The 27,033-nt window shown below is 38.0% G+C and overlaps 1 protein-coding gene across 18 annotated transcripts in view; it reads left to right on the top strand.

The window, feature by feature from the left end:
• Positions 1-1,583: 1,583 nt before the first annotated feature.
• The window catches only part of ncam1b (neural cell adhesion molecule 1b), a gene marked incomplete at its 5' end in the record, with an annotated part of 40,498 nt that continues 15,048 nt past the window's right edge, over positions 1,584-27,033 (top strand). For 6 of the 18 annotated variants that reach the window (XM_005932080.2, XM_014336704.1, XM_014336696.1 and 3 more), the window contains 13 exon segments: positions 1,584-1,658; positions 2,273-2,482; positions 3,532-3,675; positions 4,713-4,850; positions 5,228-5,345; positions 8,122-8,282; positions 12,245-12,387; positions 13,619-13,642; positions 19,299-19,328; positions 22,868-23,018; positions 23,189-23,376; positions 23,719-23,815; positions 25,396-25,566. In XM_005932080.2, the coding sequence (XP_005932142.2) occupies positions 1,584-1,658; positions 2,273-2,482; positions 3,532-3,675; positions 4,713-4,850; positions 5,228-5,345; positions 8,122-8,282; positions 12,245-12,387; positions 13,619-13,642; positions 19,299-19,328; positions 22,868-23,018; positions 23,189-23,376; positions 23,719-23,815; positions 25,396-25,566 (1,650 nt within the window). 18 annotated transcript variants of the gene reach the window in all.

The raw sequence follows: 27,033 nt of genomic DNA on the forward strand, positions 1-27,033 counted from the left end.
GTATGTATGTATGTATGTATGTATGTATGTATGTATATATATATATATATATGTATGTATATGTGTATATATATATGTATATATATATATATATGTATATATATATGTATATATGTGTATGTATATATGCGTATGTAGATAATAGACACTTGTATGCGTAGGTGCATCTGATAAGCTACATGTCTGTAATATTTAAGGAGTTCTTCCTTCTGTATTTGGTGCCTCAAACAGAATTCTGTTGCAGATACAACGGCCGTTTGGTGAATATCACATTTGAACGTGAGAAAATTGAACATAATACAACAATATTGTTGGGTTTTGTTTAATCTCTTTAACCTTTAACTCTTTAACCTTGAACTGTACTTCACATTTGATGGGATGTGTCACTTTTGTGGGAAGACTTGAAACAAATTGACTAAAATAAAATCAGTTATTACCTGTTTGCTCCACAAGTTGACAATATAGAAATAATTCTGCCAGCTCCAGACATTAACTTACATTATTAACTAACTGTGCTATTTTCCCGTGTCAATCGATGTCCCTATGGAGACCTTCTTGCCTTGACCTTTAGTTTGGTACACAGCCACACAGTATTGCTCATGCATGATATAGAGTGGGACTTCAGGTCAATCTCGACACCATTCTTAATCATCCACTGGAACCCTGAGTGCCCCCTTGGGAGGTTCTGCAGGAAGCAAGTCACACTTTGTTCTAATTAAGTACAAAATGTTTCAAGGCATCATTCTCTTTGGATGAAAAAGAGATTTGTATTATCTGACAATCTTTGATGAAGTGCAGGCTATCACTGAGAGGCATTACATTCATCTTGCCAGACGATGTCATTTCTAAAAATTAAATAGTCTTTTAAAAATAATTCGTCTCAAGGTACACTGGGAGCACAGCACTGGTTCCAGCTGCTGAATTTTAGCGGAATATTTGCATTGCTGTGTTGATGTTATTTCTCTTGATAGGACAGGAGGACTGTAGGAAACAGAGGCATAGGAAATGTCCATATTTTTGGTGACATGTCTGCTAGGGCCAAAATTGGCATTGTTGTTGTTTTCTGAATGTGCATGTTGATTGATTTTATTGTTTGTACTGCATTTTAAGTTTCGGTAAAAAAAAATATGGACGAATGTACAAAGATAATATCAGGTTTATGTGGCAGAAAACTGAAGCATATTCCTTAAAGTGCAGTAAAGTGTAGATAGATGCTGGCTCTAGCAAGTCTTTGGATCCTTTCCAGTAGAAATTAAAAGTGCTATTGAAGGTACACTCTCGGTTCTGGAGGAAGTAAGATATACACTCAAGTGCTGCTCTTAACATGAGCAAATCGAAGACCTTAAAATATATTTTTAAAGAACCCCACAGTCGTATTTCTGATTGCCTGCAGGTGATTGCTTTTGCCTTTGCATATAGATGGAACACATTGATATGCAGACATTTGCGCATCTAATTAGCCTGTTTCCTGTTTTAATAATTGTTCCATCTCAGTGTTGAAACATTGTTAAGCATTCTTAATCAGCGCTTCACTTAGTGGGTTGATTCTAATTTTGTATTGTATGTTTGTTTTTCTGCTGCAGTTTCATTGGAAGTACAGATCACACCAACCCACGGTGAGATTAGTCTTGGAGAGTCCAAATTCTTTGTGTGTGAAGGTAAGTTTATCAAAATGTTCCAAGTTATATATATTTTAAACTTTTTTAATAAACTGCACCTTAACAGTTCACCCACTTTTTAGACTGTTTTGCAAAAAATGAGTTTAAAGTGGTTAAACTAGACAAAACATAGCAGAGGTCTGTGTTTCTGTTGGAATCAGTTCATATTTATCCATGTGTTAGGTGTATGGATAAATATGCATGGATGTTTGTGGTACGAATACACAGTATTGCTTGATCAGCCACACTTCCTCTTCTGCAGGATTAAAGTGGACAACTACACCCCCCTTCATATTTTATGTTAAGTGGTTTTCCGGTTACTTGAATGTGTATCATACATTCATCAATCAGTCATCAATGAATGATGAGATTAAGTGTCCTTTTGTTTTTGGTTTGTTTTTTTAGCATCAAACCTTGAAAACATATAACATTTTCTGATGTCTTAGTTACTAGACACAGCTAAAATGCATAAACCACACGCTTCATTCCTTGCAGGAGCATGAACCACCTACAATGTACAGTCTGTGGGCAGTGGCTGACTTCTCTGATTTGAAATGTGTTACCCTATAGATACCTGTTTCTTATGTACTGCTCTGTTCTGTCTGTTGTCTTAGTTGTAGGCGTTGCCAAGCACATAGACTGGTTTGGACCAAGCGGGGACAGGATAGAGCCGAACAGACAAGACACAACAGTAACCCGTAACGATGAGTCATCTTCCACCCTCACGCTGTATAAAGCCGGGACGGAAAGTGCTGGGACATACAAGTGTGTCGCTACCAATGGAGACCAGCAAGCGGAGTCGACAGTCAAAGTGAAGATCTTCCGTAAGTTTCCCCCCACCGCCCCACCCCACAGTATACGGTACACACTCCAAATTACTGAGTGGTGTGAACACAGAAGAAAAAGAATCCTGCTCATTGAACTCATAGTATTTTATTGACTGCTCAAGGGCAACACATTATTCTTTCTTTTCAAGTGAGGATGGATTTTTCATCAGTTCAATAAACGGTCGGAAGACCATTAGAAGGCTGCTTAATGATCCTGTCTGTTGTGCAGTTCTTGTGAGTAATGGATTTTATTTTCCATGAATGCCAAGCATCAGCAATTGTCCATCAGAGATGAAATTATTTTCCAAACAGAACTTTTCTGTTATTTCAGGGCCTGTTTCAGGATGTTATTAGAAGTGGTCACCCATATTAACAGCAATACACAATGTTGTGCACAGAAGTGTACAAAACATCACAACTTCCTGTGAATGAACATTTGTACAGTACCAGCAGCAGTTTGCATAGTTAGTTCAGTGCTACAGCTTGCAAGCCATATAAGAGATAACCTATAACTGCTTTTGCCCCATGCAGACGGCCAGTTTAACAGGAGCAGACTTTACATTTAAACTTTTACCGACCATTTCAAGAAATGAGCTGCGCATTACAGCTAAATGGCTTCATATGTTAAGCCTTGATGAGATAGCTCTATAGCTTTCCAGTTCGGAATCCAATTCTGTCACTTGTGTCCTGCTGAAGTCTGTCAGGTAGCAGTTCTGCTTCTTTCTAAAAAGCTTCCAGCAAATTCCATTAACCAGTCAATTTTAGAAACGGCTTGGCTAGATATTGCTTCAGTTCTGGTAACTTGAGCCAGGGGAGCTTGTTTAGGGTGATAATAAAATGAATGAGATTTTTGGTAAAAAATGTTAAGCATTCCTTCAGTTTGATCATTTTCAGTTGGGATTTATTAGCATAGACAGCACTACTTTTAAAGATAGTGTTTTACTAAAACATAGTGCCATAGCAGGGCAATCATAGAGAGTGAAAGAGCTTTAATGAACCTCGTTATGTCACTGAGTGAATATAGTGCTTTTCTTTTTTTATTCCAGAAAAAATCACCTTTCAAAACGCACCCTCACCCCAAGAGTTTACTGAAGGAGACAATGCCAACATTGTTTGTGATGTTGTTAGTTCACCTCCACCCACTGTCCTCTGGAAATATAAAGGAGCGAAAATACAGATGGAAAAAGATGGTAAGTTTATGAACAATGCAGAATTTATATTTCAGTTTGTTTTCAGTTGATTATAACACAGAACAACAAGGTGAACAAATTTCAGAATTAATGAGGAGGGAATAAGATGATTTCAGCCATACTGACCATTACTTCTCAGGATGTTATAGCTTGCTTTTTTATTGTTTATTTTGTTTGTTAGCCACGAGATTATGTTGATGGCTGCAGTTTGGTGAATCAAAATGTGAGATGTCCGCAACATTATCAAGATGTAACTCGGTGATATTGTAGTGTTGCATTTATGTTAACAGCCAAAATAAAACAAAAACAGATTATAAGGCAAAATGGAAACTGTAGTAAAAATGCACTACATAAACAAAAACACACAGCCAACGAAATATTTAATAATATATATATATATATATGCATATACAGATCCTGGTGTTTGAGTCATAAAATGAGTCATCCACTGCTTTTGTTGCCATTCTTCTCCGGGATTCACCCTGTGCTTTGAAAGGGAAAAATTAATTTGATTTTGAATTTGAAAATACAATTGACTCTCTGTTATTCACCCTTGACACTGAGCAGTATAATAATGTGTACGGCAATGTTATTGCTCACTGAAAAATAATAACATGCGCTTATGTGTGGGTTGCAATAGTATTTTTGATTATTATGTGACTACATTTATTCGGTTCACATTTTATCCCAGACTGAAGGAGTTCATGTGGGCTTTGCTTAGATTCTCTTCTGTTTTTCTGGAGCTCGTAAAATGATTGTTGGATATATGGCCTCAAATTTGATAGTTAAGGTAATATCAAATGAGCAATAAAATGACATTCCAGTTTTTGTCACCAAACATTTCAGTGACTAAGATGTTAGTGTTAAAATGTTTAAGTTAAACAAAGTCTTTATAGCTTAGTTGATTCAGATAGTTTTCTTTTTTGATGCCTTACTCACTTCTTTGCTAACAGCTGTTTATCATGTAGCATTTACTGCTGTTATTAACTTGCCAAATATGCATACCTGAAGATGTATTACCTTTTGCTTCCTTCCAGTTCGGTTTAAAGTACTGAACAACAATCACCTTCAAATCCGTGGCATAAAGAAGACGGATGAGGGCTTGTATACCTGCGAGGGTCGCCTGATGGCGCGCGGCGAGATTGATCTGCGTGTCATCAAGGTCGTTGTGAATGGTTAGCGACCCTCTCGTCCCCTCACGCTTTTTCCTCTTCCTTTTTGTTCTTGTCTGAATATTTTGTGTGTGGCAGGTGTCCCGTGATGCTTAAATAAGCTGTAGATCCTTAGAGGCGACCAGGCTCAACATCAATGTGGAAACAGTTGCCCAGAGCAACCGTGTATCAAAGATGTTTCATGCTAATGAAGTCTGTTTCCTGTAACTTCTGAGCCTAGCAAATGAGTGTGTCTAAAATAAGTATTTTGAATTTGTCGCTGCTTCTGTTTCTGGTTTTCCTCTCACTTGCTCTCTCTTGCACTTGCACTCTTTATATCTAGAGCTATACTATATTCTGCATATGTGTCTGCCTATTTTATTTTTCCCTTTGTACCTTAGTGCTCCCGACAATCAGGATATGGCAGTCAGAGGTAAATGCTACAGCAGACGTTTTGCAGCCGGCTATCCTGACTTGTGCTGTTGATGGTTATCCTGAACCCATGGTGACCTGGACAAGGTAAACCTAATAATAAAATATCTTCGGTTGCATATGCTCCAAGTACAGTAAATACCTTTTTGTTATTATCATTGTTGTTTTTTAGCATTTGCATCTTTGTACATTGATGTGGTTTATACTCGTAGATCACTTTTTGCCTTCAGAGCTCAGTTTTGGTCCATACTGACATGATGGGGTCACACAGTTGCTGCAAATTGTGTCAGCTGTACATTTATGATGTGAATCTCTCATTCCATCACATCCTGAAGGTGTTCTGTTGAATTAAATTCTAGAGGACATTTTGGCACAGTGAACTCATTGTCATTTTCAAAAAACCCAACAACAACAGTGTGAGATAATCAGAGCTTTGTGACATGGTGTTATTCTGTAGGAAGCAGATATTAGAGGTTGGGTACACTGTGGTCATAAAGGGATGGACATTGTCAGCTATTCAGGTAGTTTGAGGTTTTTAAATAATACTCATCTGGTACTAAGCAGCCAAGTAAATATTACCCACATCTATTAGATCATCACCATCAGCCTAAACATTTCAGGAAGGATTCATGTTTTGTGTTGTTTACATCAATTTGTGGCTCTACCATCTTAATGCTGAAGCAATAAATAAGGCTCATCAGACCAGTCGACATTTTGGCAATCTTCTATTCTAGTGTCCTGTTCTTAGCTGGCCGGAGTGACACCCGGTGCGGCCTTCTGCTGCTGTGGCTCATCACTTGCTGCATTTATTGCCTCTGTCTTTTTAATTGGATTACTCTTACCTTTCTGTCAGCTTGAAGCAGTCCGACCATTCTTCTCTGGCGTCAACAAGGCACTTTCGCCCAACGAACTCCCACTCACTGGATATTTTCTTTTTTTCGGAGCATTGTTTGTAAACCCTAGAGTTGGTTGAGGGGGAAAATCCTAGATCAGCAGTTTCTGAAATAGTCACACCAGCCTGGTTAATACCAACAACCGTGCCACATTTGGAGTCACTTAAATCACCTTTCTTCACCATTCTGAGTTCAGTTTAAGTTGTTTAATCTTGTTGAAGTCTGTATGCTTAAATGTAGTGCGCTGGAGCCAAGTGATTGACTATTTGGATAGTTGTACTAATGAACAGTTGAACAGATGTACCTAACAAAGTGGCAGGCAAGTGTAGGATGACTTGTAAAGATCACTTATTTTCTTAAGTTAGTTAGTTAGTTAATTTAAACCCTGTTAAAGTTTAAACAAATCAGTTAATCGAGTTTAATTTTATATAACTGCCGAACTTACCTAATAGCATGAGCAGCTACATCAGATTTTTGAGCAAAATGCTGACAAATGTCCACATCGGCACCCTTGGATGCTGTGCTAACATCAGCTAATAAACATTAAACAAAAAGCAAAGTTGATAATTATGGAAGTGTCATCAGTTTTACATGTAGCAAGTTATTCCGGTTAATTCTGGGGGGGTTACATACGTGCATGTAAAAAGATTTCTATGGTAATTCTTTTAATAATTATTGACGCATTTCATTCTGAACAAAAGTAAATTTTTAACAGCAATCAAATACATATTTCTGTCTGAACTGCAGTGAATGCGGGAATAACCAACTGCCAGACCAACATTTCAATTCATAGAACCATTTCGTTAAAATCGCGGGTGTCGGCTCTGTAAAGGCAATTGTTGTAAACACCACAAATGACTTACACGTGGCGTCAGGAGAGATAAAAGCTGGCAGCAACAGACTAATGAGGCAGGGCTAATCAAAAATAATGAGCTGCATAGTTTGTATGTGTACTGACCAAATATCAGCTTGTATCATCTTGAAAATAAGTGAACATATTTTTTTCCATTGATCTTTTTTAACAAAAATGACTAATTTCCAGTATAATTTGTATAATGCGTTAGAAGTGGCAACTGCACACTATTCAACCCTTCCCCTATCACTAACCTGTAGTTCGAATAGCCCACTAAATATAGGCTGCTGGGTGCCTTGCTTTCAGAGAAAAGCTATATGATAATGCTTTATTGGATTAAGTTTCCCATCCAGTACTTGTCTAAAGACTTTAGCATGCAGTTATCTGAATAGTCAAACCCAGTCTCCATGAAAATATCTATACAGTAATGTGACAGGAATGCTACTGGCTCTATGCACTACCTCAGACCAGCCTACAGGGCAAAGTAACTATTATGTGCATGCAGGGCACTCTAGGTTATTTGGGATACTCCACTAACTGATTTATTCATTGCAGTAGGATACTTAATCACAGGACATCAAAGGAGCATGTAAACAGTGAAACATGAAGACTAGCATGACAACAATAGCCACATTATTCTGTGCCTATCAATGGCTCCATTCAGAGCCATTGATAGGCTTCTGCTTTGTTAAACTGTTCCTGTTCATCTGTTAACTCGGCACAAAACTTAGATCCAGGGTCACAAAGAGCAGACAATTCAAGAGCCAAAAGTTGGCCTTTTTTTAAAAATAATTTATACTCTACGAGGCTGGAATAAAAATAAATGAGATGTTTTTGTAGAATTGAATGTAAACAACAAATGTCAAAAGGAGTGCCAAAGAATGGCAAACAATATTATGCTTTTTTTAACGTTGGAATTTCACTTTGTAATTTGGTGATCATGAAACTACTATTGGTCTGTCTATAGATGTACATAACTAGATTTTCTTTAGATGGAAGGATGATGAAATTTGAAATCCTGGTAAAAGTAAATCTCTGAAAATGTTGCAGCTGAAGAAGAGTGCTTAAATTTGTGTGGATAAATGGATACAGGGTTTAACACTCGCCTTTTCTACAGGAACGAAGTGAACCTTGAGGCAGGAGAGAAGTACAGCTTTAATGAAGATGGCTCAGAAATGACGATAATGGATGTTACCAAACTGGATGAAGGAGAGTACACCTGCATTGCCAAGAACAAGGCTGGAGAAACTGAAAAGGAACTCAGTCTGAAAGTGTTTGGTAAGACAGATTGTTTTGTGTATTTACATGAACGAAAGTGGAATTATAAAATGCTCCAAGTGTGTGGGAATGAGGTATATGTGTATGTAGGTGGGAGAAGAACAATAGTACGGTTTTGTGTCTGTTTTCTTAGGCATTCAAAATACGGTGTGTCGGTGTGGGTTGTGATTGTTTCATGTTGGGATGGAGCCTAAGGATTTAGAGAGCAAGCCAAGTGGGATGAGCTCAGCTGAAATCTCTAAACTCCTTTTTTCCCCCTTTGTTTTTGCCCACTAGGTTTTCTTGTCACTTCAAAGTGACCATAATTTAAAGCCCAATTATAGTATCAGTGCCAGTCTTTTGGTACCTTATCAGTGAACTAGCCGAGGGAGTTTATTTTTCAAATCAAGAGAAGTGGCAATAGCTCGATTCTTTAGAGTTAGTAAATGACTGTTGTATGTTGCCATCATTTAAGACATTATTTTGTGAAATATTTCCACAAAGCTCTGGTTTCTTTACTTCCGTTTAGCAAAAGCTACAATCCTGCGTTTTCTGTGGTGGCACAGGATCTTTCTTGGAGGAAGTTGTATGTAGTAACCCCAAAAAGTTGATTTGTTCATCTGGACGTAGCGTTTTCAGTGGGAGAACGTCCAGGTAAACAGTCTTCCTCACCTGGGTGATCCATCAAAACAATGTATTTACTAATGTGTCTGGAACTGAAAACTCAGTTCAATCAGTTGTGAGTATATTTTAGTAAGCCATCGTCAGTGATGCTTCAATACCAAGATTTACCATTTACAATGGGTAAACAAAGAGCAGAGCCTCCATTTTAATCCACTGGGCCAAGAATTATGAATGTGTTTCAATGTAGACCGTGCCATTCATCTTAAAAAAAACAAAAACAGAAAAACAGGTGGGGGACAAAAAAAAAAAAGTCATTTTAATTAGCTTGAACTTAAATAACTTGATTTTTTATTAGATGAAGCTGGAATCCAACCCAGTATTTACATCAGAAATTAATTATCTAGTAAATCTAATTATTCAGCCGTAACCTGACGGGGACAAAAGCAGGTGGCAGAAATTGACGACAAACATATGAATCAAACAGATAAGAATTTGTTTTCTTGTGGATCGGATATTAGTTACACACACTAAGTGTGCTTTTAGTGATAAATTTGTCAGTTATGTTCAGACTTTGTACCCTTCAGTATATTTCTTGACAGAATTTAATGACTGCATTTCAACATGTCAACATATTTCAGCGTGAATTGTAATCAGAATACAATCAGTATGTCAGTAGCCTTTAAAATGTTCCTTTAAACTGCATTTAGTTCAGTGTTAAAGTCATTTCAGGCTCATTTTCACTCAAATATTCACATCATCTCTATGACAGACATCTTTTCATCAGTGAGATAGATTACACTATGACAAATGATTGATGAATGATCAGTATATTATGTGTCTAAAGCTTTATACAAATACGGTTTATTTAAAGTATGATTGCTGCAGTAACACACAGTAAATGTTTTAGTGCAGGGGAATTGACTGACAACCTGACAGCTGCCTTAATGTCCACAGAGTCACAGAGTTTGAAAGATGTAACCATCGATTTTATTCTAAGCTGATAATAAATCACCGATTATAAATCTGGGCATTTTACACACAGAAAATAATGAACTGATGAACTGGGATTTAAATATTTGTAAAAAGATAAATGCCCTAAATACTAAGAACAGACTGCAGGTCTGCAGTCTGTTCTGGTATGCTCTTTAAAAGTGACTGAATGAGGAAATGAGATTAAGTGTCAGTCAGCTGGTTCAGATGTAGTGGGAGGGAGAAATCAGAGGGAATCTCAAAGTTTGTGGAAGAAAACTTGTCAGTGAGCAGGTTAGATTCATGGTGTCTGTTACTGGGTCACAGTCGATTTTTTCTTTTCTAGAACAGAAAAGCCAACGTTTCCCTCATCTCTTCGTTAACAGGCTCAGTTTTTTCCAAACCTGGCTTCTAGAGTAGATCCCTGGAAGCATTGTGTTAGCCACAAGGAGGACTAGTCAGGTTCTCTATATACTAAGGACAGATGCTTCAGTGCTTAGCTGAAGATACAGTAGACCATCCTTAGTGAAAAGAAATGAGATCATGTTGAAACACTGAGTGTTCACAAAAAACAACCTGCTTGACAAATGGCACAGATCATCGCACTGTGATTTCCATCTCATTCATTTCTTGCTAACATGTATAAAGATTTCTTTCAGTTCTTTAAAAAACGTGTGCACAGGTAAATTTACAACCTCCTTTTGGGAATTGCTGTATTCCCAGCTCTTAGGATTCTCATTCGTCAATTTTATTTAAAGTATGCAGCAATGCTAATAAAGGTAAAAATTAAAAGTTGATGCAACAATACATCTTTTTATCTTTTATGTTGTTTTAGTGTAACATTAAGAGGCGTGGGAGCACTGCAGTTTCAAATTCCTGTGTATGATCTGTACATATGGTTTTTGACAATGAGGCTGACTTTGACCTGACATTCTTTGGTTTATATCTTAGAGATAGTGTAGTTTCATCTTAAATTCTCTATCGTATCTTTTCTCAACCTTGTGACATTTTCCATCCAGGTCAAGAAAAGCAATTGCATATAAATGAATTATTTTAACTATTCAACCACTGCGCTAGCCTTGGGAGGTTGGGGGCTGGGTCATCAGCTAATACAACTAATCTGGGTCTTACAGCCTATAAAAGCTGGCCTCTGTCTCTCTTTCATCCACCTGGCATCAGCCGTCCTTTTAAAATGCTAGACATGTTATTTGTAAAGCTGTAAATCCACAGATGAACACTAATACGTGTGCCAGAACAGGTGCAAGGGTGAAATACAAGCAATAGAGGGCAAGCTACCCAATCCAATTTACTAACTACTCTCAACATTAGTCTTCAGGCAGATACTGGTCATGGCTACTTATGCACTGATTCCACCAGAGCCCCAAGCCTGTCCTTTCACCCATGTTCTCCACCCGAAAACAACACCCTTCTTGGGCTCCTTTTTATATCAGCTGTTTAATATAAAACTGAAGTGTACCTATACTAAATTACCAAAACCAGTCTAACTTTAGGGTATGCTTTTATGTGACATAAAACCTTAAACTAAGAATCTTAGAAAATCAGTTTTATGAGCCTTTGGAAATTGGAATACATAGAATGATATTAGCCTAGCAAATAGCTCCTTAACATTTCTGAATGTAAAACCCATGTACCTAATGTTTTTATGATAAAGTATTGGAATGGATCAGGCTTTAAATAGCTCATGCAGTCTATTTAAAAAGCTATGATCTGAATCGTGCTGACTGCCTTTTGACAGTCGTGGCTGTAAGTACAAGTTCTTAAACGCTGCTTCTTTGTTCATTTAATAATTATCAGTTGAGATCATAGCAGTTAAAACCAAGTCGCAGTTGTTTTCTTAGGCGGCAGGTTACAAATTATATTTACGATCCTGTCTGGGGCTGCGCTTTTTCAGCATATTGCATAATCCATGCATTCATCCTTTTTGGAGCGGAATAGAAAAGATGGGAGCACGAAGTAATGCTCAACTGATTCGTAAACAGCACTTCCGTTTGCTCGGCTCATGTCACCGTTGCAGCACCCCGCTGCGCTTTCAGGTTAACTCGAGTGTAGTGTAACTTGACAGTTGTCTCCAATGTAAACAAAAATGAAAGCCGGCTCCTTTGAGATAGGCTAAATAAGTTATTACACAAATTACGTTTGGAGGCACACATGGTTATCACAGCGTAACTGCTGCTGGGACTGGGAAAGCTTAAATACAGGTTTACTGCCATAAAAATCCCCCTTACCTGTCAACTACTGATCCTCATCCCCTCTTTGAACTCATTTCAAATCTAGAGTTTCTCTTGTGCTTATAATACTCGTGCGGCTGTAACACCTGGCTGCCTTGTTATATGGAGCAGGTGTGATGACGTTGGGTTTTTGTTTTACAGTCAAACCTAACATCACATACATCATAAACCAGACTGCTACCGAGATGGAAGAACAGGTAACCCTGACTTGCGAGGCGTCGGGGGACCCAACTCCCACCATTACCTGGAGCTACGGAGGTCATGTCTTCACAGAAGGAGAGCAGGTAAAATGATTACAGGGAGGCGAGTGAACAGTAGTAGCAAGATACTTATGTATCCTAGGCACTCGATCCTGGTCCGTGAGTGCCTGTATGCATTTTTCCTTCTGGAGTTAATGAACTGCACCTGGTGCAAAGTAGTTTGATATAGTCTGTGTCCCAGTTGCATACTATAAATATATTCTAACCCCTATTTTTTTTAAAGTTTTTCCTATGTTATTAAGAGAAAATGACATAACAAAAAATTAGCGATGAATAAAACTAATAAGAAAAACGATAATGCCCGAAGACACCTATTTCCTTTACAGTTTGCAATTTTATCTTTATCTTTTAATGCATCTGTTCCTCTGTGTACAAAATGGAAAAAGTACATTGTTTTTTTACTATACCTTATTGTGGGTGATGTGAAATTGGGACACACTTAGGTCGTACCCACAAGGGAGCAACACAAACCTGCAGGACACCGGTGTCTCGAGGAGAGGAATTGAATATCTTTAACCTAAACTGAAGTGGTATATTGATTACTTGCAGGTGGGGGACTCAGCTTGCAGTTTCATTGCAGAATGCCCCCAACAAGGTTTATGCACTGCTAATTATTTACCCTAAATTAGCAGTTCCTTTGAGATGGCCCAGTGGATCTCCTGTAATTAGCTCAATTATAGTCAGTCAGTAATATGGAGTAGATTCAGATTTGACTTGAGATTTCTCAAATGCCACGAAAATCAGCAACAGAAACCTAATTATAACATTCCCAGAAAAGTCACGATAATTAAACTTTGCCCGTTTTCTATTGTATTTGCTTGAACGAGCACTTGAACGTTCAAGTGTTTGTTTAGCACTTTCAATCACTATTTCCATTATTCTTCTCATGCCAGTGATTGAAAAGTTTTTTTGATTTATATGAAATTGTTATTTGTCTATACTCTGCTGCCATCTTTTAAATTTGTTTTGGCTCTGCACTGGTCAAGAGCCAGCTTCTTACCCTCCATTACATCCTGATACTCCAGTTTGTTCTCTGGGGTCTTCTGCATTACTCCATGTGCAAACCATCAAAAGCAGTGAATACTTGATTTGTATTCTCATACATCTATGTCCCACCTGGCCTGACTCTCCAAGGCCTTGGTGTGTTGCTACAGTTGGGAGGTAATGAGGAGGAAAATGCTTGAGCCTAATGCTTCTAGCTCATAGAGAAATTCTTGAGCCAGTCCATTACATGCGCTACATTTTTTTCCTACAGGCACATCTAAACAGGATCTATCAGGTAGGAAAAATCCGCGTGGCACAGAAATGTAGTGGAGTAGTGTTGTAAAATTTGCCTCCAGATATGACAAAAACTCCCACTGAAATCAAATCATCCCTTTTTATTGAAAATTTCCCAGCTGCCTCTTGAAAAACCCCAAGGAATGATCTCATCAGAGTTCATGAAATTGATTTGACTGCCGCATGCTTTCCAAATATTGCCTGAAAACCTCAACTGTTCTCGGGATAGCAAGTGCGCAGAGCTTATCTCACGAGATCAGTTGAAAATTTGGTTAATAAGATAATAAAAGGGAAATGCCATTTCTGTGTCGCTTTTTCCTGATCATTTCACACTTTCAATCACAGCATGAGGTCGCTTGGATTCAAGCCCGGTTCAGTCTGTCTGTCATCTCCATCAGATTGTAGATTGTCTAACACTTATGTCAGTGTCACTTCAAAGTTTGAGGGTAAAAGTGCTCCACCTAAAGTCTATCTTTTGGGTATCAAACATTTTCACCCTGCAGCAAAGGTAAAACATGACTGAAACAGAATAATCATAGAACTGCAGGAAGAGATTTAATGGGCATGTTTTCAACAGTAAAAACGGGTCACTTTTGGAGTCCCTTGCAACTGAGCAGACTGCAGCAGCTGTTCACTGTGAAAGTAGAAGATTTCACAGCCACCTGTCAAACCACCAGATTGTTTGATATTTAAAAATATATTTTGAGTGGAGCCTCACTCACAAGTGCTAAACACACTGCCACCATATGACGCACATCATGACGGTCCCCCACCCCTTTTTTTTGTACCTACACAGATTGGCGTACATGAATGCACCATCTAGTAACGATTCTTACTTCTGTCCTATTACCCAGTGTTGAGCAAAATTTTGCTTTGTAGAATAAATTTCCATCAGCTTCCACTTTTGTCAATGACAGGACAGCTTGTATTGTGGTCTTGAGGCTTACATCCCACAGTTTGACCACAGTCATGCTATACTGTAGCAGTGTAGATTGACTCTACAGGTGCAGGGCAGAATAAATAAACAACACACATAGGAAACAATGGGCTATAATAGGCATTACCCACAAATTTTGCACTGTGTAGTTGTTGACATGACACATGTCGTGATGGCCACCTGCGCAATGGTGGCAGTGTGTTTTGGGGTGCCGCCTATGGTATGCTTTTATATGTGGTGTCTGTTCACAGCCGTCTTCAAAGAAATGATTAGCAGCCTTACCGAATCACGTAGATGCATACTGGTTAGATTTTCCCTCGTAGTTGTGATTCTGAGCAGGAGAAATCATTTCTATGGTGGGCTTTCAATGAATGGGAAACGGCTGCTAATTGTTTAATTGTCTTGTTTTATTTGTTCATCCGATGTCCATCCGCCACGCTATCTGTAATCATCACAACAGCTGCATTTCATCTAGGATGAGTGTGACAAATGACATGACATTCATTTGGGGTGAACACGGTGAATTGAAAAAGGATGTAAAGGGAAGCATTTTTCTGTTAATAATGTGAGATTTTTGTATTTGTCAGAAAACCGGTACAGATGTAGATTTGTGGTGGTGATGAAAGGACAGAATTAATTAGCAGTTTATTCTAATGTGTTTTCAGCTCCTCGGCTCCCTACTTTATCTGCTGCTTTCATTTCTTTTTTTCTTTCTTTTTTAAAATCATTACTCATATCAGATTTTTATGCAAAACGAATGCAGTTTAGTTTATACAAATAAGGCTTCTGATCACCTTTGCTTCACAGTATGACAATGACAATACACAACACAGCTAAACAATTAGATAGTGCTTCAGTTTACTACTTTTCATCTGAGTGGAGCTATAACTGTTCATAGTTCAATGCTCAGATTGATTGTAATAAGAAAAAGATACTTATTTTGAAGAAATAAAAACAGCCTCAGAAACCAATTATGGGAAGACATTTCTACATGTTTATTGTTTTCTTTAAAGTTTGAGTACACTGAAAACCCTTAAAAAGCATGTCTTACAGGGTTATTAAAGAAGCAGATTAAACAGATGAGGCTTGTGTTTATGTTGAATGCCACCTTCCAAAACAGTGTCTTACCCTGAGGTATCGGATTGTTAGAGAATCTTTGCAAAGCCGACATTTCTGAAAACATAAAAAACCATGTCCATGTTTATTCGTGTGGCATTTTTGCCTGCTAACTGCCACATCTGGATCACTGTGACAACATGGATCTTATTAAAAGGATGTGTCTATTACATGACCTGCATGCCCTACGAAACCAAGGTGGTCTATGTGAAGGCTGAAGCATTCTGAGCTAGATCAGCTATTCATTGTGTTCTCACAATCTTTGTCTGGCTTTGTTTGAATTTGTTCCCAGTCTACTGTGGTCTTTGGTTTTAAAGGTTAACGTAAAGAGAGACTAATTCATTCTGAACAACTCCCTACTCAAAGTCTAAAGTGTTGGCACACAAAAGCATTGTTCGTTAACCGCGCGCGAGTAAGGGGGAACACAATGTGAGGATTGAGGAAGATTACTGTATCGCACAATAGAGAACTGTAGTATTGTACATGAAAAAGACAGAATAAAAGGAGTATGTTCAAAAAGTCTTGTGGGTGTATTCCCGCTTAGTTGTGCTTCAAATTCAAATTGGAGCTCATCAGGGGATGGTTTTGTTTTTGTTTATACAGCTATTAAAGTTAAGTGTTTATATATTTATTTGAAAACTTTCATCAATTTACATTTGGTATTTGTTTCCTTCAGCCCTTTGAATGCATTCGCTCAAGTCGCTGTAGATAAGTGTGTCGGTTTAATAACTGAAAATGTAAATGGACTATTTATCCATGCTTTGTACATTATCTACATAATGAATATTTTGCTTATTTGAATACATATTAAATGTTGTGCTCCTTGCAGACTTTCAAGCAGAATTTATTGGAAAATATCCTGAACTACACAGAAGGAAGTTGCAGGGAAATATGAGTAATTATAAAACCTAAAAGCACATTCAAGTTTGTAGTTGATTGGGTATCAGCATTTTATAGTGTTTGAAGTGTGTCTCTTCTTTGTAAGGAGATAAATCTGTATTAAAAGACCTTCTCTGTCTAAAATTTGTAGTCTCAAATAGAGGTTTCCAACATTAAAAGCTAAAAAAAAAAAAGGTGTTAAATTAAAAACCAAAACAATGAGATGCTTTGTTATTTAATGTTTTGTGGCAGCAGTGCAGGCAGAGCATCTGAAACAGGCGTACTTCAAGTGTTGCATGCTAATGCAAAGAGAGCACTGTTTTCTCCAAACACAAAAGGCTACTCATTTACAGCATGCTGGCTGGCTCAGTAGTGATGTGATGCAAGAATGTCTTCACTAACTAAAATGCTTGTCCGTTTTCTGTGATGTACTGCAAAGGTTCTGAGGCTCAGCATTTAATGACAAGGAAGGAAACTAAACTGAGAATATGCATAATCATGACTTTTCATCCGGGGTTCACTCAGTAAATGAAGCAGTTCTTTATATTTATGTGTTTGTGTTAGTATGTCTGCTTTTTTATCCTCTTTGAACTGACATCCAATTCATGTCAGAACAAAGAGCGGGGCTAATTCTCCATGGAAGGGAGGAACAATAGGCTGGAAAAATGATAAGTCCCAAGGGAGCCATCACCATATTGTTCTTCGCGTTTGCTCGGAGAAGTGATTCTGTTACGGCGTCTTCTGTTGTGCACGCATGCATCCGCCGCTGTTCATTGTCCTTTTGTCTTAAACAAACACCTGTCACAGATATGACAGCAATACTTGTCAGCTCACTTACTGCAGAGGCAGCGCCACAGACGAGGATGTGAATGAGGTGGTTATGTTCCACACTGTTAGGTTATGTTTTAATTGGGCTACTGCTCTTTCTCAGTACTGATTTGCAGCCAACTGCTGCTTGTAATGATGTAGGGTGCACAGTGTATTTTATTGTGCCAGTAGGGGAGTTAAACTGCTCTTAAGAAAGGGCTGAATTTATATTCATGCAGTAAGCTTCGGACATGACTCTTCTAATAAGAATTTTATTGCCTCCTCTTTCTACCTTCGGTATTGGCTTTATTTTTCACCGCTGAGGAGGATTAACATTCATCAGTGATATAACTACTTAACCATTATAAAACAAGATGAATTCAACCACACCATATGTCCTTTTGCAGTGATTGTGAGGGGACAATATAGGGGTGATTTTTAGATGTGAACATTGATGGTTTGAGTCACTTTGTTTGCCCTACAGTGATACCACCATTTGCTTTCATTTACTTGACTTTTCTTGCATTTGCGCCTGATGAAATTGCTGTTTCTCATTTTCCTTGTTAAGCTTCAAAATTGTTTCACTGCGTAGGCCATCACATCTCATTGTCATGCTTAACATTTTCCTCAGCATCATAAAATCCACACAGCATGCCGTCCAAAAAAGCTTTCTGTTTTGTAAAGTCGGGCTTTGCAGTCTCTTGTGATTTAATGTGGCATGATGTCTGCCATGTTACTTAGGTGTGACGTTTTATGTGCTTTGGTGTAAAATTAATTCTTTATTTCATTCGATGTGTTACTGACCAACATGTCGATGATAATCACTTGTTTATCTAGAGAAAGGTGATTTTTTTCTTCTTCCTGTATTAGACTGTAACGTGGTCATTTTCTAAAATGTATGTGCATATATTTGCTATTATGCCGGAATAGCTAAAAAACAGTATTCTGAATATTTAAATGTAGTATTGTTTTGGTCAGTTAGTACAGCTTCAGTGGATCCATTCTTATAACACAAAAAAACGGAATATTTTAAAAGTCCACATCTAACAAGGAGAAAGCCATTATATTTCTTATAGCTTAGAAAATTCAGTATTCATCATGCAAATCACATTTCCTGGCTGTTTTAAGGCTATTTTTGAGTACAATCAAAGCATATCAGTGACAAAGGAGGAAAAGACAGAACTTCATAGTGTAAGTAACAATGAGCAGAACATTGGACTTTCAAAATGACTTAAAAAGGCCACCTGTAGGCTGAGATTTATTTCCAGGTCTCACATGGTGTGGAGGATGAGCTGTAGCAAATTGCTTATTTGAACCTCCTTCATTGCTTATTGAGATATCAAGCAAGTGTTGTTAGAGGGCTTGATTGACTAGGGTACTAACTTGCTTCTCGATCTTGGGAGGGCTTTTTTATATTCATAGATAAAGAGTAAATTCCATTCTTTTGGGCTCACATTATTGCTTCAGCCTTCAGAAAAGGATTGTGAGGCAATAATTCCTCTATTACCCAAGGAGACATTACTCTGTTGTTACAGCGTACCAGACTCACCTCTTCCTGATGAACCAATAACCTTATTATCACAAAGCATTTGTGCTATCATGATGCCAAAAGACTTACTTCACGTACAGGCAGGCACAGACTGTAAACATCCCCACAAAATTTCCCTTTCAAAAGAAACTCCTGTCCTCCTAAAATAGGCTTCCCTTGAGAGAACATCTAAAGCATACATCTCGTTATGTCTGCAGACTCTTAATTTAGTAAATTCAGACATTCAGCTCAGGTACTTTAGATGCATAAAAAAATAAACTGGTCATTTAACTGGGATGCAGTGTGCAACATCCCAGCTTTGACAGGATGAGGATTGCTTTCTAAGAATTGCTCTGCCTTTTTGTTTTTTCGTCTCTCTGTCTTCTACAGGCATCATGGACTCGGCCTGAGCAACACAAGGTATTCTAAATGCATGACTTTTTCTTACACCCATCCATCTTTCATGTCAGGGGAATCTAGTCCAATTCTGGATGGATGCAGATCAACATTCTTGATCAAATAAGGTTGGGGTGAGCATAAGCTCTGAGAAGCAGTAGCAAAACAGGACAGTGCAAGTCTGTGTTTCTTTGCACGCCATGTTCCTTAGATTTCTTAACAAATCGCAGCCTATTTCAGTCTTTTTTTCTTGTCTTTCTCCTGACCTTTTACCTGTCATGCCTGGACATCAGCAAAAGCGTTTTATTACGCGCATGACAGTTACAGTTATACCATGTGATCAACTTGTCTTCTGCAGAAATAGATTTTGTTCCTCAGATCTCTCTGTCCCCCCACCCACACATCCTGTCCACCGCTAAATCTTAATTATAACTTCAGAGTATACTTTTGACATTAGTGTATACAGTAGTTTAATTTGAACATGGCTAAATATGTATGTAGGAGGAAATAAAAGCTGCCTTTGTGCAGCAACAGAGTATAAGAACAAGCGACTGTTTCTGAAAGAAAGCGAAAATTGGCAGTAAGTGAAAGAGCTGCCCACATAAGCTTTTCTCCAATATACAGCACTTCCCTATAGAATGTGTTTTACATACGAGAAAAATGGTGACAAAAAGAATGGATCCAGACTCTTGAAGAGAAGTGATCGCTCACACAAAGCAGTGCCTTGTTGATCAGCCCATCTCTGTTTTAGGAGCAAGATCAGATATTAGGGTTGCCATTTCTATTTTTACTTCAGTGCTATTTAACAAGATATGAATGTGTATTCTTAGACCATTCGGTTCCCTAAATAGCCACGCTGTTTTATTTTTACATTGCAGGAAGCACTGGACATCAAGAGAATTGGTCTTTTCCTTTTACTCCTTCTGCTAATAGGTTTAAGGAGGGGTGTTTCTAACAGTCGGCCTTAATTATTCGGTCGTGACAGCTGTTGGTATTTTTTTCATTACGATTGTCAGCTGATACGCATTCATTAATAGCACCTGCAGAAAGTGTGGAATAAAAAATCTCACCCACCTCACCACAGGAGGGGAGGAAGAGCCTTTCTCATCAGGCACATGCTGACAGTAATTGCTCAGTTTGTGTATAACTATGATTTACACATGGATGCACTTGGATTTTTGTGCATCTGCAATACTAAGCTGTTGAATTTGTGAATTGGAACACTTTTATCTTGAAAATCTGAGCAAAATGAATCGTTCTGAACATTTACATTAATGATCTGCTGATTATATTTAAATTAGGCAACCCCAAAAAGCTCAAACAGCGTATCCTAGTTGCTTGCGTTTTCCATTTTTTTTTAAAAGACTGATGATCTCAGCAAGTTCCACTGCTGAACACATGCATTACTTAAAAAGAGTTATGCCTCCCTTTTTTAATATATATAAGAGGAGTATTTTAGTTAAATGTGGGCACTCATATCTGAGCAGCATATTTGTGGTTTCAGGTCACAAATGGAACGGTTTACATTAATGGAAAAGGCAATCACTTTGAATTACTCACTTCACATTTTCACTCACTTCACATAATTATATTGTTTTAAAAGTTCACCTGTGCTCTGAATTGATAAGTGCACATCTCTCAAAGACATCCCATTATGAATTGCACAGTGGGGGTGGGGGGGTGAGGGTGAGGAGCCATGTTTGTTGCAAAGGCGTAGGAAGCTTAGTGTTCATTTGACAAGCCTCAGAAGGGAAGGTGATTTTGTACTGTGGGCTGTTTAATATTTGGTGAGACACGAGTTTAACATGTCTTCAATGCAATCTCAATTTTATGCCCTGATGCTCCCTCTGTGTCTCTTCTGTTGGTACAGCAGAAGAATCTGTGGGAGAGCTCTGCTGTCAGCTTGGTTTTATTACAGGAGCGCACACGCGAAAGTCTTCATTTTCTCATAGACGTGCGAAATGGTTTTATGCCTTTTTACGCAAGGAGCACAAAATTCAGCACGGATGTTTCCAGTAGACAGCAACTCCGGTGCACTATGAATTTATACTGAAAATATATTGTTATAAAAAATTCATGAATCACAATATTAAGTTGCATGAAGGCATACATTTTCTTTGCTAAATAACAATAATCATGATGGATTTCATATAGGAAACGAGAGGCTGTAGCTCTGGAGAAACTGCTCATACTTTATCATAAAATAATGACACAAAAAAGGTTTCCATATTGGAGTCAACACACTTAATATGACACATAGCTGTGCATAGTGTGGCATGTTGCACAGACGCAGGACTCAGAAACAGAACCACAGGGGTCGAGTGAGAATGCTTCCTGCACAGGGGTCACAATACAAGGGTAGCGTGTTATGTAAGTGTCTCCCTGGTCCTGCTACCCGCTATGCATAATGAATGCCCCAGACATGCTTTGTCTATTGAAATTGAATACAAACTAACAAGGGTTTCTCTTACATGGCTGCCCAGGCTGGGCCCTAATTCAATATGTGTAAAAGCATTCGGCTATTGTTTTGCCTGTAGCTTGGATCAAAGCCATGAAAGCAACCAAAAGGGAAGCTCAAATATTCAGCCCTGCAGCACCTTGTTAAAGGAATAATTCACAAAAATGCTGCAGCTTACTGTGTAAGAGCTTTGTGCTAAAGCCCCAAATCCACAGAGTTTGTGAATAATGCTTAATTATGCTAGATATTACAGATATGTTCAGTAAAAACATCTGTCACAAGACAATAATGTCCAAAGTTTGTTCGAAATATTGTAATAACATAACAGGAAAATGTATCGTTGAAAGGGGAAATTCAGCCTGTCTGAAACTTTACACTCTGCAGTTAAGTGTCACATGGCAACAACAACCACAACAACACAAAGTTGTTGACCCTGTTGGGAAGCTACTCATGTTTGGATGCTGTAACACCGCATATCAAGTTAATGAAACCAGGTTTACAGAGGGAAGTGCATTTACACATCTCATTAGCCAGCTGTCTGTTATTATTTGAGTGGTTTCAGATGCTTTGTGACTTGGCGTGTGCTTCCTCTTCCTCACTGACACTGGAGCTGGATATAGGTTCAGAGAGTTCCTCAACCTAATACAGTCCACAACACCACAACATTTTATTTTTAAGTAATTAACTTAAAGAAATAAAATGTTGTGGATTGACACTAAATCCAGTGTCTTTAGTGTAAAAGTGCAAGCGCCACACGTAAGGTAATGCTCTGTCTACCAGTATGCATCAGCATATTTCACAAGTAAGCCCTGAGTGTGAAAAGCCCTAGATGGTTTCTAATGCCTTCTGACATCAATTATTGAAAAGCTCCTCTGCACTGTCAACTGGGCCCTTATGTCTCTGCAGCTTTACAGAACAGTCTGTGCTTGTTTCATTCTTTCAGTTTCTGTTCTTTTCTGTAAAAGTGGACTTTAAATACTTTTTTTCAAGGTCACGTGTTTCTGCATAATTGTATTCTTTATGTAAATGTGCATAATATCTATTTATAAGAACTGATCTAACTAATTTCTTTTACTAAACAAAGCCATTTTTTACTTCCATTTAGAGCCCGGATGGAAACATAGTGGTGAGGAGTCACGCTCGTGTGTCCTCCCTCACCCTGAAGTATGTCAAGTATACAGATGCTGGTCAGTACCTCTGCACAGCACACAGCGTCATCGGAGAGGATTATCAAACAGCATATATGGAGGTCCGCTGTAAGTGTTTCCCTCTGTCTTTATACAAGTGTTTAGCCCTACAAAATGAGTACACTCATGCACTATGCATTAAAAAAAATAGCACTGCAAGTCACTATGACTATTTATAACTGAACTGTTAAATAACACCTGAAATGGATTGACAGGTTGTATCCGTTTTTATTTCCTAGATACTCCTAAGATAAATGGTACAGTGGCAGTGTATACCTGGGAGGGGAATCCTGCCAATATCAGCTGTGAGGTCAAAGCTCATCCCAGTGATGTCTCTATTGTGTGGCTGAGAGACGGGTTGCAGCTCCCCAACTCAAACACCACCAACATTAAGATCTTCAGGACTCCCTCAGCCAGCTTCCTGCAGGTACGAACACCCGTGTCACACCATGACTTAATCCCTCTTTCTATCTCTCTAATGAATGTACATATACACACAGTGTGCACAAACACACACTCTGAACCCCATGTGTCATCAAGATTTCATGAGCACAGACCTGAAGTGTAGGGTTTTCTTTCAGCTTCATTGTTGGGAAAAAAAAATCTCATGAATAATTCAGCAGCAGGAGAGCTCACAGCGACAAATAAAAATAGGCTACTCTAATGGACAAACAAAAAGGTCACCTTCAGTGTTTGACACACAAGTTAGTTCATCTGTTTTGGTACACTGCCCTTCGTATATTTACTGCTTTATTCCCCCCCCCTCCAGATAACCCCCGAGTCTGAAAATGACTTTGGAAGCTATAACTGCACTGCTTCAAATGAGATGGGCACAGAGTCCAAGGAGTTCCTGCTCATTCAGGCTGGTCAGTGGCAATGCTGTGATTCAAAATCCATTCTTACTTTGCATTTATAGTGTTTGTGCCAAGATTTTCAGCATAATTAAAATTTGAAAACAAAAAACAAGCAGCCTTATATGTGATCGTGATTCAGTAACAGCTTAAAAATGATGAGTAGGTAAATTTCATTAGATCACATAGTAGTTTTTGTTTCAGGTTTTTTAAGGCTTCGGGAACAGATTTTTTATTTATTTTTTTGTTATCCATGATCAAATCGCATTAGACCAAAACATCCACCATGACGTGAGATTACACAGATCAGTGTTTGTATCGATGGCTGATAAATTGATTAAGATGAAAAGAATGTGTAACCTACATGATAATGTAATGTTCCCTCTGGTTATTCTACAACTAAACTTTACCTCAACCTCTCACCACTAACATTGCACTGTTTGCAGTATAAAGTAAAAGACTTTTTTATATTAAGGTATAGCATTTTATTGTAACATGGACCTACACCATAGACTTCCCAGACAAATGTACCATTAGGCAAATGGAACAGAGAGCAGAGAGATAATGCCACTCTTAAGCCACAATCAGAAGTGAATTAATTGAAAACACTACATTGTTCACTCAGAGCCGAACATGGGCAACCACAGTAATTACAGTGTGCCTTTTAATTTAGAAGATCAAAGTGATGCAATACAAAACTACTCACACTAGAGTTTGTGAGTTCAGAACAGCCACCATTATTCAGATGTGGACAATCACAGTAGGTTTTTTTTTTTTTTTTTTTTTTTTTTTTTTTTTTTTTTTTTTTTTTTTTAAATGACATCAGAAACAGCAGTATGCGACATTACGTGATGGCAGAGCTTCAATCACAGTAGGTTAAATACTTTTAAATAATGTAATTTTCTCTTAAATAAGCCTTTCATTGCTGGCTGAAACAAAGTAAACCTTTTTTAACAAAGGCAGACTGTAAATGAAGAACTAATTGTCTAATCATTGTGTACATCACAGGATGGATCCTTTTTTATTTTCTAAACTTTAATCAAAGTACAATTACAGAAGTCTTTGAACTAGCTTTTGCATATTCTTCAGTTTTAATATTCACTTTAAATTTAAAGATTAAGCTTTGCTTAACTCACTGCAAGGTCTTTGAATCTATGAAATCTCCTTTTCCAATTTAAAGTTTTATCAAACTCAACAGTCTCTCAGAACTTTTGGTCTTTTCAAACATCCAATCAGGCACTTACTGTTTTTTTTAGTGGTTTTCTTTCTGGAGTTATCATCTTTAGGGCTGACTTGGGAATGGCTTGTTCTTGAATCTGTTGGTCATAAGGAGCTTTTAAATGTTTTTTCCTGCCTTTTATTTTCTGAAACGATGTCAGTAGTGTACAGAATTCAGTAGAAGAGAACCAGACTTACTGTCACGATAAATCACAGATTTCGCACGAAGATGAAGCGGTTTTTAGATGCACTGTGGGGTCATTAGGAGCCGTGGGCTCATCCTGTTACTCTGATATAGCAATGGAGTCTGACAATGCTGGTGTGCTGCAATCTTAAAGTTTTTATTGTAACTGGACTGATTTTTTTCCCCCTCACAGAGGTTCCGTCAACTCCATCCATCGTGGAGGTGAGGCCATTCTCCACCACAGCACTGATCCAGTTTCAGGAGCCTGAATCCACTGGAGGCGTTCCTGTCCTCAAATATAGAGCTCAGTGGAGGATGCGTGGCAGAGGCAGCTGGGTGCAGAAAGTCTATGAAGTCCAAGATGGTAATAACACAGAAACATGATTGTGATGTTTGTCTGTTCTTTAATGTCTAACTACATTCTTTTTAAATATCCAAGTACGATTCAAATAGATAGAAATACATATTAATGTTAAAAATGTCAGATTTTTCACATTTTGTTAAATCATATCAGTAAAGATGACCTGTATTAAAGGAAGGAAGGTTTGCATTCAGCAGCTTTTTGTTTTATAACCAAAGCGATTAAAAGGCTGTGTGAACGTGATTTCTTTTCCTTTTGACAAATATGTCCATATATGCACTAAAACGTAATTTAGAGTTGTTGATACCCTCGACACAGAAACATGGCTTGGTCATGAAGTCACAAAAGGGAGAGCAGCCAAACTAGGTCATGTTTGACAAAATAAATTTGGATCCCTACAGTTGTTTGGACACATACTGTAAGACGTTGAAAATATTTATTTAAATAAAAACAACAGCCTTATATGGCCTCATTATTATTTTGATATCACAGATCAGGATAAAAGAGTCCATTTCTGACTGTGTTGTACTAGATTGGGCTGGCATATTAGTGCCATAGCACAAACTGATGCACAAGAATCAACTGCTATCAGCCAAATCTATTAAATTTAGGTGGGAGAAAGTCAGCAAACATTAGAATAGATGACTTGTAGTTCACACTTTGTCTAGCTTTATGCTGACCACTGCCAGCAAAACTGAAGAAAAAGCACCAGCTGTCAGTCTCACGCAGGCCTGGTTTAGATGTCTCACGTGAAACTCAATTATATCGTCTGGAACACCCTCATGTCTGCACTTACAGCCTTGTTTTTTGTTACAGATACAGCAGTGGGTCCTGCACAGTGAAGGCAGGAAAGTCTTTCGTGTTTCCTGTAGAAACATGATAATTCAAAATGGTGAAATCATGAAATTAAGGTCAGACTAGGAAAACTGACCAACTCACAGTACAGACATAGCAAAGACTACACAGTGCACATCTCTGCCCTGTACAGTGTGGTCGGACAGAGTTTTAAGAGCAGTGGTAACAATGACTCCTTTCCTCTGGTGTTTGTTTCCCCTAAATGTCTCCTACAAAGTAAAATACAAAAGTTAATGATTATTTCTAAGAAATAGGTATGAATTTAGTTTTTTGTTTTAACCTACAAGTCACCCCTTTAGAAAGGAATTGAACACGGAAGTGTACATAAAAGCAGTATAATTTATATAAAAAGCTTGATCAAAAGCAATCATCATCCCAAAAGGGATCATTACATTTAAGATGACAGTGCAACATATAAAACAGCTGTCACTGTTTGTCTAGTTTTAGACCAACTCTAAATATATTCATCAGTTTTTCAAACATTGTTGGAATGAAATGTGAATTGAGCTAATCGGTGTTTGCTTGGGCAGCAATGAATTATGCATATATTGTTGGAACAGGAGATCTGTTTGTTTTAGTGCTCACCAAAATGATCATGGTGTTCTGCTGTTGTAA

This window comes from Haplochromis burtoni, unplaced genomic scaffold (genome assembly GCF_018398535.1).
Source record: "Haplochromis burtoni strain Fernald_Lab_line unplaced genomic scaffold, NCSU_Asbu1 Contig_144, whole genome shotgun sequence".
NCBI lineage: Eukaryota > Metazoa > Chordata > Actinopteri > Cichliformes > Cichlidae > Haplochromis > Haplochromis burtoni.